Source organism: Pollachius pollachius (assembly GCF_949987615.1).
Source record: "Pollachius pollachius genome assembly, chromosome: 14".
NCBI classification, from domain to species: Eukaryota; Metazoa; Chordata; class Actinopteri; order Gadiformes; family Gadidae; genus Pollachius; species Pollachius pollachius.
Window position 1 is genome coordinate 5168022 of NC_136947.1, and position 14952 is coordinate 5182973.

Genomic DNA, 14952 nt, shown 5'->3' on the forward strand with positions numbered 1-14952 from the left:
AGTATATTGAATAACATTTAAATACATTTTTGACATTGTATTTATAATTAAAAACTAGTCCTAGAGGAGAATTGACAAACAACACAAAGGATCCAGTGCGTTTTTACATTAATCACCGATAATCCCCTTGGACTTCTAACGAGCTCAACAGCTTGCCTTAAGACAGTTGACATTACATCCAGCAGATGGCTCTACAAAGCATCCTTATTATGTTTACTCATCCCCCCCTCCTAACCCATTACCCTATTAGGACTAAGTGGTTTTTAAGATACTGCTAGACTGGTTTTTACAGTCTAACTGGCTCAAAGCTTTGGTTGTAATTTTGTAAAAAGCAAGATTAGTTTTGCCTGCACCTGACGTTGGGAGAGGATCCAGTGAGGGTTCAGTTCTCTCAGTTAGTATGAAGTGAGGTAATTCATAATGAGCCAACTTCCATATTCAGCATATCTAAGTTGAACATGCCAAACTCCAACTAGAGCCAGTCTCAAATGTTACTTGGAAAAAAAACACAAAAATTGGAAGGAAGGCGACTCAATCGTAAATTACTATATATTTTATTGTCAACATCTTAAGAGTTATGCAAATATATAAAACAGAATTCACAGATCAAAACAAGAAAACAATTTCCAATGTTAATTGTGTCATAATTAGTTAGAATTGGAGATGTATTTCCTGTAAGAACGTAGTTTAATTTAGAAAAAAATTAAATTACAAGTTAAAAAAAAGGAGGTACAAATGACGACACATGGATCAGTCATTCGACAGTTAGAATTTTCATTAAATTAACTTGCTCTACCACAGATTTCCATGGGATGCTATAGGCGCCTAATCGGTGGTTTACAGCGCCGTAATATGAACTCTGCAGTAATATTAATAGTACGACATGATGACGGGCACGGGGGGACAGGGTAGGGTTAGTGGCGTTGGTTGCCACGGATACCACTCTGGCGTCAGGGGCAAGGCGTCTCTTAGGGGCGTAGTGAGGAGCGATGGGGGACATCCAGTCTGTGCTTGCAGTGTTCCTGCCTTCAGCGCAGACCTTCATAAACCCACACTTCACAGCCCGACGAGAAACCCACCTCGAAACCTGGAGGAGCAAATGTTGGACATTGGTTAAAAGTATGTCACGTATTCAAGTTAAACTGCACAACCGTGGGTGTGTGCGTGTGTGCGTGCGTGCACACTTACATGGAGGGGTCCGTGGCTCTGGCCGCTGAGGGGCGTGGCTAGGAGCGGTGCGGCGACAGTGTGTCCATGTGCACGTTCATCTTCATCTCGTTCTCCAGGATCTGAACCAGCTGCTGCATGGAGGGCAGGTGACCGGACTCCAGCTTAGACCATACCGGCACGTCTGTCGGGGTCCAAAACAGACTTTCAAAAACGCAACCGACTTCTAAATAATTAGGGCTGTGCAAGGTCTCGACGGTTGGCTGGTCGATGTGCACTTGTTCGACCAAATTGTACCCCAAAATAAATATGGGTAAAGAAACGCTGTACCATCGAAGAAAGGCTCACCGTTCAACGTGATTTCAAAGGCTCCTGTCGACATCATCTGGTTTTCAATCATGTTGCTGAAGAAAAACACCATCATGCAGGCGTATATCTGAAACACAAACGACAAAAAAGGTACAGATCCATTGATTGCAAGGCTACCATTGACCCTGATAATGCCCTTCCAAAACAAACATCAGTAGAAAATAGCTTCATAATTAACTCCATTATAGAAAGGATGCATTTAACGTGTGTGCGTGACGTGTGTGTGCACACACATTCAGCAAAGAATGTAATATGTTTACTATAAGCACACAGGCAGAAAACATAATCACCATAAACCTGGGTGGTGGATCGGAGGTGCATGCATAGCCAGAAACAATGAGCATGCAAATTAAATATCAGGTTAGTCCAATATTTCAACTTCTTTGCTAGTCATCTGATCTCATTGAGATGAGCACAGACAGTAATGTAACAGTAACTTTTAATCGAAGTTGAGTGAGTTCTGCGAGTAATTGTTCACTAGTCATGTAGACTCCAGGTAAGCCTGATTCCTACCTTATTCTCCTGTCCCCAAGTCCAGACGCCAGGGGCTTGCATACCCAAGAGAGCGAATGGGTCTTTGCCGATTATAATAAGCCCAATCACCACCAGCTTAAATGTGGACAGGAATGTAGCAATGTGTCTGAGGGGAATACAATGAGGCAGACAACATATTTAGTATGCAATATGGAAACAATTAAGGGAAAATGTCCTCCTCCTAATCAGTCAAATTAAGCTTTCTTAGTGCACGTTAAACATCCAAACTAAATAAGGACAAACATTTGTATAGCTCTGAGACGTTAAACATTCAGTTCAGTTCTCTCACAGCCTGAAGTTAAAGAATAACTGGTGTTTGTTTTGGTTAGCCAGACAGTTTTCACTTACACCTACCTGGAATTCAGTAATGCTGAAATCATATGGTTGGGTTGAAAGGCACAGTGGCTGTATCATTACGTTACCGAATGGGTGGCAGCAATGTAAGCCAGCTCAGTTTGTAGAACTCTGATCTGACATAACTCAGTTCCTTAAGGATATTCAAGGAGATTTTGTAACAGGTCGTAGAACTACCTTCACCGCTTCTTATGTCATTATTATGTACAGCACAACTAAAAGCATTTCAACACACGTCTGATGGTACTGCCACAGCTAAATGTAGGGGGCAATTAGTGTATAATATTGTCAACTCCAAAGCGAGTAGGAAAGCTGGAGCATTTCTTAAAATAGGAAGCAGGTTTCATGAGAACGACTGCCTCTCCTCACCATTACACCCTGTTGTTGTCAACAGCAACAGCCACACTTTGGTTTCAAATGTGTTAGTTAGTGAGAGACCAGTTCGGAATCCTGTAAAAATTGCCTGTGGTGTTGCTCACATCCCATTTATTTGCGTTAAAGTTTTCCTCAAATTAAGGCCACAAGCTAATTAGAGAAAACAGAGGGCTGTAACTTATTAACCTACGCCAACAGAAAAATCTAATTGCAGTATTCTGAAGGATGCGGCTGGGCTCCTTGACGTTAAATCATACCAAACTGGGTTGAAAAACCTGTTTGTTTACAACAGCGACTGGGTACAGGGAACACTCTCCGCCCAGGTGTTACCCTGAAGGGTCCTGTTGCCTTATAGCTATTCCCTGGTGGGTTTATTAGCAGTTCATTTGATGAGGACCCGTGCGCCAGAATGACACTTCTAAAGCAAGTCTTCAAAACACCTGGGAGTAGAAAAGCAACAGACCAAACAACAGCATACCCCCATTATTTATGTGCATAATAAAAATCGGAATGGAAAAGTAATGATGAATGTGCATGTATCAACATATTACCGCATACACTGAGCAGTGGCTAAGTGTATGCAATATGTTAAACTTAACATTTAGTGCCTAGAAAGATGTTCCTGTTTACCATGACCGAGGTAATTAAATAATATATTCTAGGGGAAAAACATTTTTGCCCCTAGTCTTCCTGTGTATTAAACCCCATGATACATGTTTTTCCCGAGAGCTTAGATCATACAGCTCGTACACATGCTGACTGAGCCCGGCACATCTGCTGCATTAATGGGCCCACGCCTAGTTTAAAATACAACTTATACAACTTAGTAAAATGGTTTGTGCTGTAAACTAATTTAGAATTTTCTGAATGACAAAAATCTGTTTGAGAGTTTGTGCAGTACTTATTGAAAAGCCCATTTCCTCTAGTGTGGAGTGCATCAGAGGTATACAGGAGATTGATTCGCAGAGATGGAGGATATTTTTGAGACCTTAATATGTGCTTGATGGGGTGTCTGTCTTACCGATAGAGGGGCATTGGAAGGTAGTTCTCTCCCTCAATGCGGATGTCCGGATACCGCTGGTTCAAGGCCTGCATGTATTCCTCAAACACCCGCTTATACCCTCAGGAAATACTGTTGGAACAGAACCACAGGTTAGTGAGCAAGTCAGGAGGATGACCAAGGCAGGGTCAAATCTCATTTGGAAGAGGCGAATTCCAGTCTCCAATGTCTTTGGGGGATGACATCTCTGACTTTTCAGCACCACCCACCCCCAAACACATAACAAATAGTTGATTGACACGATTTAGCATAAACCGTGTACAACGGTGAAATAGCATAATATCGATATTTCGTTTTTTACTACTCATTTTATATCTTATGTGTTTCTGTCTATTGTCTAACGTCGACGCAGAGTTGATCTGAGTTCTGTAGCGCTGCTGATCAGCCATTGGTCTGAATGGGTTCAGCAAGTAGAAGTCAATCATTGCATTAATCTGGTGGTAGTCGGCGGAAACGGGGCCATGTTTCAACACGATTCTCTTTAAAACTAGAGTTAGGGTACATGCTGTTATATACGAATAGGGTATCCACATGTACAGACTTGCGATGCAAACGTGTAGCAGACATAATAAATGATTAGCAGCTTCTAAAGTTGTCAAAATTAAGATAGTGTAGAGCAGTTCATTTCCGGCCTATACCACTCTGATCCACTTAGCACAGCTCTGAGCGTAGCTGCTAGTCCCCCCCCCCCTCCGTTATTTCCTTCTTTCTTACCAGATTTGAAATTTAAGAAGAGGTCCTGTGGCAAATTGCATCTTCATCTTTTTCACGCCGCTGTTGTCAGCCGACGTTGCACAGTAGAGGGAGAAGACCCCCAGGAAGAGGAGGGAAAACCGAAGCCACCTACTACTCGCCATTCTGTCTTTGCGAGCTTGGTCACCGACCTGAATCTCCTGCTCTGTCTCTCTCTCTCTCTCTCTCTCTCTCTCGTAGGCTGGAGCTCCAGCTGAGACGTATGAGGGGAACACAAAATACTGCCCCCCGCTGCTTGGGAGCAGCAGTACGTGCATGATGTATGGCTTGTTTTTAAGTTTAAGTTGATCGTTCTCAAGGTATTCAAAAACGATTATACAAAATGATGTTAGACGAACAATCATTTAAAGATACACCTCCCTTTAATCAATCAAAAACAATCATCTCATTAGCTTGTGCAACAGCTGATTAAATGTGCCTCTAGATGCTGTTTCTGGTTCTATATCTACAATAGACTAGATTTACTGACTAATTATTATATATGACGTTCCGTCGTAGTTCTGAACATTGTGTATCGGTTGACAGTTTCAGTAATGTAACTTATCCCTCCAGTAGATGGCGACACGAAGAAATATGAGACTATTCTTGGTGAAAAACACCAAAGAGTAGAAGGATTCATCCAATCAAAGACTCGCATTACCGGAACCAACACACATTTAAACCATTGGCGGTGCAGTTTTTATTTTTTGAAAGAGCGAGCAGTGTTTGGGAACTCTGTGGAAATCTTTTATCTATACGTGGTCGAAATGGACTCGCTTCTTTCCAAATATCTTGTTGGGGTAACCATACAAATCAGTCGGAGCAACGGTATGTTTACGTTTGTTGCTGCTAAGGAAATCCGTTGACTCCTGTGATTGTCCTAATATAATTGAATAGGCCTAATAATTCAATGTTTGCCAAACAGGGCGAATCCATGGAGCAACCGTGAAAGCCTATGACCCATGTAGGTCCTCGGTGATCGTAGAGTGGCAAGAAAAGGACGACAAATTGCTCTCAAAGGAGGTAAGTAGACAGGTGACACCGTCGGACTATGTGACGCATGAGCATGCAAAGCTACTCTGTCCAGCTTGACCTATTCGTGAAAGGGTCATTATTCTGCGAGGCATCTTAAATTATTTGATTTATTGGCAGGAAATTAATTTATACTTATCTACTGCTTACTGAATACTAAATGAGTGGAGGTCTGGACACGGTTAGTTTGGACGTCATGTCTATTATGAATTGTTTTTCTCTCTGTAGATTAGCGTGAGCGAACTACACCCCCTCAACCCAGAACTGCAGGATCAAATCAATGCTGCTGCTGCTGCCGAAATCGAGGTCCTCCCTACTACAGTACCAGACAAGGTTAACATAATTTACCACATATTACTGTACTTGATAAGGACTCGGTTTAATTTTGGTTGAATAAAAATGGCTTTTATTGTAAATATGCAGTCGAATCATATTGATATATATAATAATTACTATAGTTGGGCGCTGCATGCAGCACTCAACTAATTATGTTTGGAATATGGGAGTGAGTGCATTAAGAGTAAAGAATACATTTACAATAAACATTGTTGTTTTTTGTCCTTCAAATAAAAGTATATTAATGTCTCTTCAAAGCTAATTTTAGAATTGGTTATTCTCTAGACTTATGGTGGTCGGCTGCGCTCCAGGATTCCAGCCCCTTCCTCCAGTAAGTACAAGGCCGTTTTTAGGTCTCTGGTTATTTACTTGGGAAGGGATGCTTACACACAATACAGATTCACAATTATTTTGACATTTGCTTGTTGTTTTTTAACCAAAAGTCTGTCACCGTACTGTGTGTGGATATATCCAACTCTGTACCAAATGCCGTTATTGGGTATCTGTCCTCCATACCTGTGATTTGATGTTATATTGGTTGGCATTCTAATGCAGAATTGTGTTGACCAGTGGGTTCAATGGGACTCAGTGAAATGTAGCACCCTATGCACTGTCCTGTTTAATGAAAGAAGAAAAATAAAGTTGGCCGCGATCGATAGCTCCTACTTGATGGTTTTCTTTCCCCACTAAAGCCACTACTCCGTCAGCCTTGAAGAGAGAGGAGGCAGAAGAGAAAGGTTGGCGTGGTGTATATCGTTGGTTTACCCAAACTAATCTTGCTACTGAAGCCCTCTTTGGCACAATCCTCAATCATCGTTCTGCTCTTCACAATTAGATCTTGGCTGGTATCACGCTTATTCCTCCTCCAATCGGGTTTACCCTGATAATACTCTGCGGTTCTATCATATCCTCACTAACCAATGATTACACCTTGACATGATGCTGTTGGAGAGAAACCAGATGAAATTCTAGCAGGAAAACCTATAGACCTTTCCTCTATTATATCTGCACATTAATATAGATATAAATATTAAATAAAAACACATTACACTAGCTGACTATTATCGTCTTTCAGTGTTCAAGTGTTGTAGTCCAAGTAATTATGGCTAGATGAGAAGTTCTACGATTCTTTAATATATATCTCTAATTGGATGTAAATGGTATTCTGAATGAATAGGAGGGGGGTTCTCCTCTTATTTTTGCTCTGGTTGAAGACTTAAAGACGGACACCATCTTCCCTAATCACTTCCTGTCGGTGCCTCCCCCACATAATGGCTTTTTTCTGACCAGTGTCTAACTTGGTTCACTGGGGAAATCTGATAACCCGTACCGGAGAACTGCATCATTGATCTTTCCTTTTTGTTTTTAAACCAGTTTAAAAAATCGTAGTTAACCAAGCCATGTTTTTTCGTTTTAGTTGCTAGGAAGACGATCAAGCCTTCTGAATTATACCAGTTTGCTGCCTGTGCTCCACCCCAGAGTATGGAGGACCTTGCATCGGTCAAATCCTCGTGTGAGTTCTCCTCGTACTATTCTTATAAGAGGGAATATTTAGGCTAGATGGTGAATGATCTTCACGTTCATACAGCCTTCTTCTGGGTTGCAATTTCTCTGTACTTTTAAGATACCCTTTTGCTATAGTATCGTGTGTGTGATTTAGCGCATTAGATTAAGTCATTTCGAAGCATTGTGCTTGCATTGGTTCAATTCCTTGCATTGCATATGGTTCTCAATGATTTACAATTCATGATTATCAAGCAACTAAAGTCAGTCCCTCCAGAAAAACGCGATTATGCGATCGCATAATTCAACGCATAATCAGCCAAAATCCGCATATTCATGCGGGGGCCGCAGTTTTTCAAATATGACGCACTTTCACCGCATAAATTGCCGATTTCCGCGCAAAATATGCGGGGCTTGCATGATTTCATAATCCCCGCATTTTCGTTGCAAAAAAGTCACACATATCTTAGCAGAAAGTTGAAAAATGTTGCGTTTACTTCACTGAATTACTTACTTGAATTATGCAGTCGCATAATCGCGTTTTTCTGGAGGGACTGAAGAGCAGCTGTCACACCAAATTTGTACCGGGTACGTAATCCATACGTAATCCATTCCAAACCTGCCTGGCAACAGATGATCGCGGACCATCGCATCGATTGACGTAGGAAGGTTCAAGAACATTCGCGGTTAAACACTCGGTTTACTACACATTAAACACAGAGGTCACTAGCTAAATTCGATTAAACAATTAAATGCAATACAAATATAAAGTTAGGAACGCTAATAAATGTAATTCGCACACCAAATTTGTACCGGGTGCCAAATTTGTACCGGGTACGTAATCCATTCCAAACCTGCCTGGCAACAGATGATCGCGGACGATCGCGTCGATTGACGTAGGAAGGTTCAAGAACATTCGCGAAGTCGTTCATTGAGTTCAAGAACATTCGCGAAGTCGTTCATTGAGCGCGACAAGACAGATAGCCCAAACTTTACAAATTACATTTATTAGCGTTCCTAACTTTATATTTGTATTGCATTTAATTGTTTAATTGAATTTAGGTAGTAACCTCTGTGTTTAATGTGTTGTAAACCGAGTGTTTAACCGGGAATGTTCTTGAACCTTCCTACGTCAATCGACGCGATCGTCCGCGATCATCTGTTGCCAGGCAGGTTTGGAATGGATTACGTACCCGGTACAAATTTGGCACCCGGTACAAATTTGGTGTGACACAGCCATTGCCCCCTGTTGCCATGGGAACGTTATGAAGTGACGTGATTACGCGATGTGAACGTCATCGAAAAGCCGCATTTTTGCAAGTTCCCGCAATATCGTCGCATAAAATTGCATATATATGCCGCATATTTCATCGCATTTTTTAAGAAAACGTGCCGCATAATCAAGGATTTTTAGCCGTAACAATCACAAAAAAACGCCGCATTTTTCTGGAGGGACTGTAAAGTGAAAGCCACGATCACATGTTAATTTCATGCTGGTTTATGTCTAATAGTTGGCCTTTCTTAATATGATGCCGCTCTTCTTCCTTCCTCAGTGACGGCAAATAAACTGAACAAGAAGAACGAGTTCAAGCAGCCGTCCCCGGCTCTGCCTCGGAGCAAAGACGCCGCCGGTGAGAACCGGGATCCACAGAACCGACCCGCGGCTGAAGGTGATCATCGTCATTCGGCCCCTCACAACCTACAGTGCCAGCGCGCCGCCTTGTTTGCGAACACAAGATTGCCGCTCGTCGGCCGACCGCTCACAAAACAAAGATAAAAGCCAATGTATCCAATGAATAATAGTTTGAATGTTTGCTATGTTAGAATGAAGATGTACTTCTGTGCCCCGCGATGACTTGTCATGCTGGTGATGCGGATCGCGCCGCTCTATTTCTTTCGATACAACCTTTGAAAAATGTCTTAAGTTTTGATCATGCGTACGACTCAGGGCGGAGGAAGACCATGGCAGCACCGGATTCTGCCAAGGCCAGTAAGAGGATGTCTGTTGTAATCAAACCAACCATACAGAGAAAAAGAGGAAAGGTAAATAGTTTATTTTATTTATTTATTTTTTTTAATTTTCTTGCCTCTCCAAACCGTTTTTCTGGACCTTTTTTTTTTTTCTTAACCAACATCGCTCTCTGCCTACCTCCAGTTTGATTGTAAACGACCCAACCAGAAGTTCTACGAGATGGTCCAGGATTTCAGGGACACTCTTGAAAGTGTGCCCCTGACATTGACTGACATGGTACGCTTGGCCTAGAAACGGCAGATGAGCCGAACTATAAGTCTGCGAGGCGATCGTACTCTACTGACTGACTCGGTCTATTATTACAGGTTGAAACCCATAGGATTTGTGTCTGCGTGCGCAAGCGACCGCTCAACAGACTAGGTATGATTGGGGGGGGTGAAGAAATATGATACGTCTTGTCTATGCGATCATGTCAACGTGATTGTATTCCTTCCCAGTATGATGAGCATGTTAAACCCGCTGACAACCTCTGACTCTTTGTACCAGAGGAGACCAGGAAGGACATAGACGTGATCTCCATACCTGGGAACGGCTCTCTGCTGGTTCACGAGCCAAAGCAGAAGGTGGACCTCACCAAGTACTTGGAAAACCAGGCGTTCCAATTTGACTACTCCTTTGACGAGACCACCACCAACGAGGTGGTCTACAGGTGATGAGGATCTTGTGCTCTTCAACTTTTTGTTGTTTCATAACTTGGGAGTTGAGTGTTACAAATAATAATTGCAACAATTATGTAAAACTTTTATAGTAAAAACAGCCATAATGGCAAATAAGTATGTCCGAAAGCATACTACCGGTATTGAGAAAAATATATATGCAGGTTTTGCCTTTTTTAAAAATACTTTTTATCGACTGGTCTGTTCCTTACAGGTTCACAGCCAAACCCCTTGTGTATGCTGCTTTTGAAGGAAGCATGGCCACATGTTTCGCCTATGGCCAGACGGGAAGTGGAAAGACCCACGTAAGTCTTGAACGTGAACCACAATAGGTTACCGTATATTTTATATTGAGTGGAGGAAGGATTTGTATTGGATGTAGCTCCGCAAATGATCCTGCTCGCTCGATTTTCTTTCAGACCATGGGAGGGGACTTTCGTGGAAAAAATCAGAACAGCAGCACCGGCATTTACTTCTTTGCAGGTAGGCCATAAAGCTATTCTTATGCTTGTATTTAAATAATTGCATCTAATTAGATGCCAAAATACCAAGCTGTAAAATATCTAGTGTAGTCACCTCGACATCATCAATATTGGTTTCCTAATCATCTGGAAATGGGCTGATGCCATAGCCTGCTGTTAATTAATCATTGTCTGGGAGTCAGCTTAGTGTTAATCCGTTTATCAGATGCCAATTGAATAGTCCACGTAGCAAAAATGGAAAACATCTTGAGCTTCACTGTGAGCATAGTTGCAGTGCATTGGATTGCCTTCACGAAGGCTGTCGCCATCTCTGACAAACGACGTGTCAACCCTCTGGCTTGTCCCTTTCAGCCCAGGAGGTGTTCGCCCTGCTGAGCCACAGAAAATACTCCCACCTCAATCTTTCCCCATACGTCAGCTTCTTTGAAATTTACAACAGCAAGGTAAGGGTTGTGTGCATTGCCTCTACCAAAGGGGTGCACTCTGGCTCTGTGCCTTCTGTGGAAGGGGATCACGATAAGGTTTTTGTTTTGTGGCGTGCAGGTGTTCGACCTGCTGAACAATAAGGCAAAGCTGCGCGTACTGGAGGACGAACGGCAGCAGATGCAGGTGGTGGGCCTGGAGGAGGTCTTTGTCTCCGAGGCAGAAGACGTCATCAAGTTGATTGAGATGGGCAGTGCGTGCAGGTATGATCATTGGGTTGTTTGCCCTAGAACCTCGCGGTAACAATAATACAACCGGTTTCTCTGTGCAGATACGTGTTGATTCTGTAAATATTCAATATGATATTAAGAGGGGGGGGGGAAAAATGAGTGATTAGGCAAATATGCTTTTGCATCGTCTGTAGGACTTGCCGTTATTTGCTTCCACTAAGCAAACATTGACGTTTTCGTCTTATTAATAGTTTGAGCCAACCTGACGACGCAAGAAGCAAAAATTCTGGATACTCGCGACTCAGAAATGGTCCAAACTGGACCATTTTCGGTGCACTATTTTTGGACCAAAAAATGTCTGCATGAAGAATCGCATGTTCTGCTCAATACTGTTCTGCCCCATAGTCTTAATATTATCCATTGAACATCAAATCTCCCTCCCTCTGTCGGTGCCCCCCCCAGGACGTCCGGGCAGACCTCGGCCAACACCAACTCGTCACGCTCCCACGCCATCCTACAGATCGCCCTGCGACGCAACGACCGCGCCGGCACCCTCTACAGCAAGTTCTCCCTGGTGGACCTGGCGGGCAACGAGCGCGGCCAGGACGTCAACAGCAACGACCGCAACACGCTGAACGAGACGGCCGAGATCAACACCAGCCTGCTGGCACTGAAGGTGGGCCAGCTCCCTAGCTCACGAGCTTCCTGTCGTAGGTGGCAACTCGGGGACGGCTTGGGGGGCATGAAGTGCAAACAGTTTATTGGTTCATTGTCCTAGAAGTTTTTAATGAGATTCTTTACTTTGCCAAACTTGCTTTGCCTTAAGTGAGTATTGTGAAGGTAATGTGCATACTCTATTCACTGAATAGATGTTGGGTTCTTTTGAATATTTTTACTGATATTTTTTTGATATTTCTGTGCATACATCAAAAGTTTTATTGCATCCATTACAATCGAAATTATCCATTACACCGTCATGTCCACATAAAAAAGAACCTCAGTTGAGTGTAGATGGTATAAACATACACACATCCCATGTATTCTGTTGCCTGCGTTTGAAGTTGGTGTATCAATTTCTGTATTTGTCTGTATTTCTAGGAATGTATTCGGTCCCTGGGACAGAACAAAGATCACATCCCCTTCAGGATGAGCACTCTGACCAGGGTCCTTAGAGATTCCTTCATCGGAGAAAAGTCCAAGACTTGCATGGTAAATGTTTTTTTCCAAACAGTCCTAGATCTTACCGCCACAAATCTGAAGTTTCATAGGGTTATTGTTTTATACTGCTTATTGAAAGCACTAATAAACAGTGAAAGAGGTCGGTGTTTCACATCGACACCAAAACTGTATAAATCGAAACTGTATAAATAAAATACAGTTTGCGTCTTATTGCATGAATGCGTGATCTGAAAATGTAACCTTGGATTTGTTAATATACCCCTGCGTCGGCAGAAACTGGTGCAGGGTGTTTAAGGTCAAAGTATCTGTTCTGTACTTCAACATTGGGTTTCTCTCTCCAGATTGCCATGGTCTCTCCAAGCATGGCATCATGTGACTATACCCTAAACACCCTACGCTATGCAGACAGGTAACACAGACACACGCAAACTAGCTATTACCCATGTTCAGACTGGCCTGGTTGTGTCACGTATATTCCGTTAACGACGTCTTCCCGTCCCATGGCAGAGTCAAGGAGCTCAACGGTACCTCCAAAGCGAGTGCGGCAGCCAAGCAGCAAGAGCCCGTCAATAGCTCTGCAGATGAGGTCAGCCCCTGTTCTTCTCTCCGTTAAAGAGGCATGGAGCTGTGTGTCAATATATGGGTCAGGGTTCTGAACGTTTGCTCCATGTTCCGCTAAAGGACTCCTCTGCAGATTCCAGTGTGAACGAGGTCATCTCTGAGGCAGCGGCGCTGAAGGACGAGTTTGATGAGGAACTTCAGGTGATGATCATATTTTTGTATTTTATTGTTAAAAAAAAATAAAAAATGATACCTAAACAATTGTGATGCTCTTGCATTTTACATATTTTGATTGTTTATTTGCAGAGCGTCATTGATGTTGCCAAGGATCTAGAAACCCATGACGCTAGTCTTCCCGTTCTGGTGGATTGTGTCAAAAAGTTGTTGGGTTTGTACAAATGTTTCAATACACTTGAAGTCTTGTTCAGATAATTAATCGTTATTAGTATTTCTTTGTAAGCATATTAATCAGTGCATTAAACGAGAAGTGTTCAAATGAAATGCAAACACTTTTTGTGATCGTACAGAGCCCATCTGGGTTCATGCTGCAGTAAAATAACTTGCAACCTTTTCTGCAGTGAATGGAGTGAAGCATTCATACCCAAACCGTAGTATTGTGCACCCGGGTTACATCCAACGAGAAACATGTTGGTTATAGAGTTGCACACAATAAATACAACATTACAAATTAACGATGTCAAACGTTCAGTACACAACAATTAGCATTTAAGAAATCAACATATAGTTGGACTGGATTTGGATTTTAGATTTTTGAAATTTTAGCCCTGAACATAACACGACAAGATCAGAAATCGACTGACTAGACATGCTTATTCTACCTAATAATGGCTAGATTATCTATAGATTTATATTGGGTCTAGTGCCTCTTGTGGGACATGACTGACTGACCCTGGCTGTCCCTGGTGCCCTCTACAGGCACCGTGCTGGCACTGCAGGCCGCTATCAACCAGGAGGGGCTGGCAGCGCGTCGCTGATGAACAGACCACTTGTCATGTCTTCACACTAATGTTGTTTTTATGGGTATTTTTGTCTTTTCTCGTCTTTGTGTGTTCACACTTATGTTGTTTTTATGGATATTTTTGTGGATTTTTCAAATAGGAAATAAAATTAAGGTTCTTCCTCTTTGAGATGTGTTTTATAGAAAACAAGAAATGTTAGTGTTCATATTTCTATATCTAAAGTAAGACTATAAAGAAATATAATCTTGCGTCTAATAACAAATGTATACGTTCAAGCAGGCGGTATTCATGTAACTAATCAATAACATGCTAAACCCAACTCACTGACAATAAATAAATAAAAAAATAATCCCTTGTGATGTGCTTATGCAATGTTGATTAGATAGTTAGGGTTTATTTGTGGACAGATACAACTCATGTGGATTATGCACAGTCCAGCAGAAAGCATCAGAGCATTTGTATCTGGCTAATTTCAAACGTACTTGTACAAACCTGTGTGTTGCAGGATTGCTTCTCAAGACGAGCGTACAAACGCAACATTTTTACAGGCCCCTTACTTCCGTCCCATGACGCCCTACAGACAAAGACCTTCTAAAGGCTCCTTTTACAGCGTGCTGTCCTCTGGAAACCTGGAAGTGTTTGTTTATCCACATGCACCTTCTGTCCCTCGTACCACCAGTCAGCCAAACCCCCGCCATGACATCAGCACGCACAGACAGCTGGAGAATGACCCGGGCTGAAGCTGAAACCGGGCCTCAGTGTGGGAGGCCTCTCTCGGGCTCAACGACCGCAGTCATCCTCCCTGCCTGCCAGGGCTCCTTCACTTTATACACAAGACTTTTATGTGTGTGTGTGTGTGTGTGTATACACACACACCTGCGTCGCCAAGGGAAGGAATTCTTGACACGTGACAAATCAAAGACCTAATAAACCGCTTGTGACAAACA

The 14952-nt window shown here is 42.5% G+C and overlaps 2 protein-coding genes across 3 annotated transcripts; one reads left to right on the forward strand and one right to left on the reverse strand.

Moving 5' to 3' along the window:
• Positions 1–538: 538 nt before the first annotated feature.
• selenot1a (selenoprotein T, 1a) lies at positions 539–4760 on the reverse strand. The gene is made up of 6 exons (XM_079751558.1): positions 4574–4760; positions 3821–3931; positions 2050–2176; positions 1516–1603; positions 1189–1351; positions 539–1087 (listed from the first exon to the last, which is right to left on the reverse strand). The coding sequence occupies exons 1-5, from the start codon at positions 4714–4716 to the stop codon at positions 1227–1229; spliced, it is 594 nt and encodes a 197-aa protein (XP_079607684.1). The 5' UTR covers positions 4717–4760; the 3' UTR covers positions 539–1087; positions 1189–1226.
• A 541-nt stretch (positions 4761–5301) lies between these two features.
• On the forward strand, positions 5302–14282 carry kif2c (kinesin family member 2C). 2 transcript variants are annotated; one of them, XM_079750953.1, is made up of 22 exons: positions 5302–5419; positions 5517–5614; positions 5852–5956; positions 6245–6290; positions 6652–6696; positions 7377–7472; positions 9016–9132; positions 9411–9505; positions 9618–9710; positions 9800–9854; positions 9981–10143; positions 10365–10455; positions 10570–10633; positions 10984–11075; positions 11176–11318; positions 11748–11961; positions 12384–12494; positions 12806–12873; positions 12972–13050; positions 13146–13226; positions 13332–13413; positions 13962–14282. In XM_079750953.1, exons 1-22 carry the CDS (start codon positions 5359–5361, stop codon positions 14018–14020), a joined length of 2058 nt encoding a protein of 685 aa, XP_079607079.1. In that variant the 5' UTR covers positions 5302–5358; the 3' UTR covers positions 14021–14282. The 2 variants fall into 2 exon arrangements, with proteins under 2 accessions (XP_079607079.1, XP_079607080.1); XM_079750954.1 differs by lacking the exon at positions 6652–6696.
• The last annotated feature ends 670 nt before the right edge of the window (positions 14283–14952 follow it).

What these genes read in the sequence shown, in the direction of transcription:
- kif2c (XM_079750953.1), top strand. Translation starts at nt 5,359, where the DNA reads ATGGACTCGCTTCTTTCCAAATATCTTGTTGGGGTAACCATACAAATC. An exon ending in ACAAATTGCTCTCAAAGGAG is followed by an intron (nt 5,615 to 5,851) that starts GTAAGTAGACAG and finishes TTCTCTCTGTAG; the next exon opens with ATTAGCGTGAGCGAACTACA. An exon ending in GAGATGGGCAGTGCGTGCAG is followed by an intron (nt 11,319 to 11,747) that starts GTATGATCATTG and finishes TGCCCCCCCCAG; the next exon opens with GACGTCCGGGCAGACCTCGG.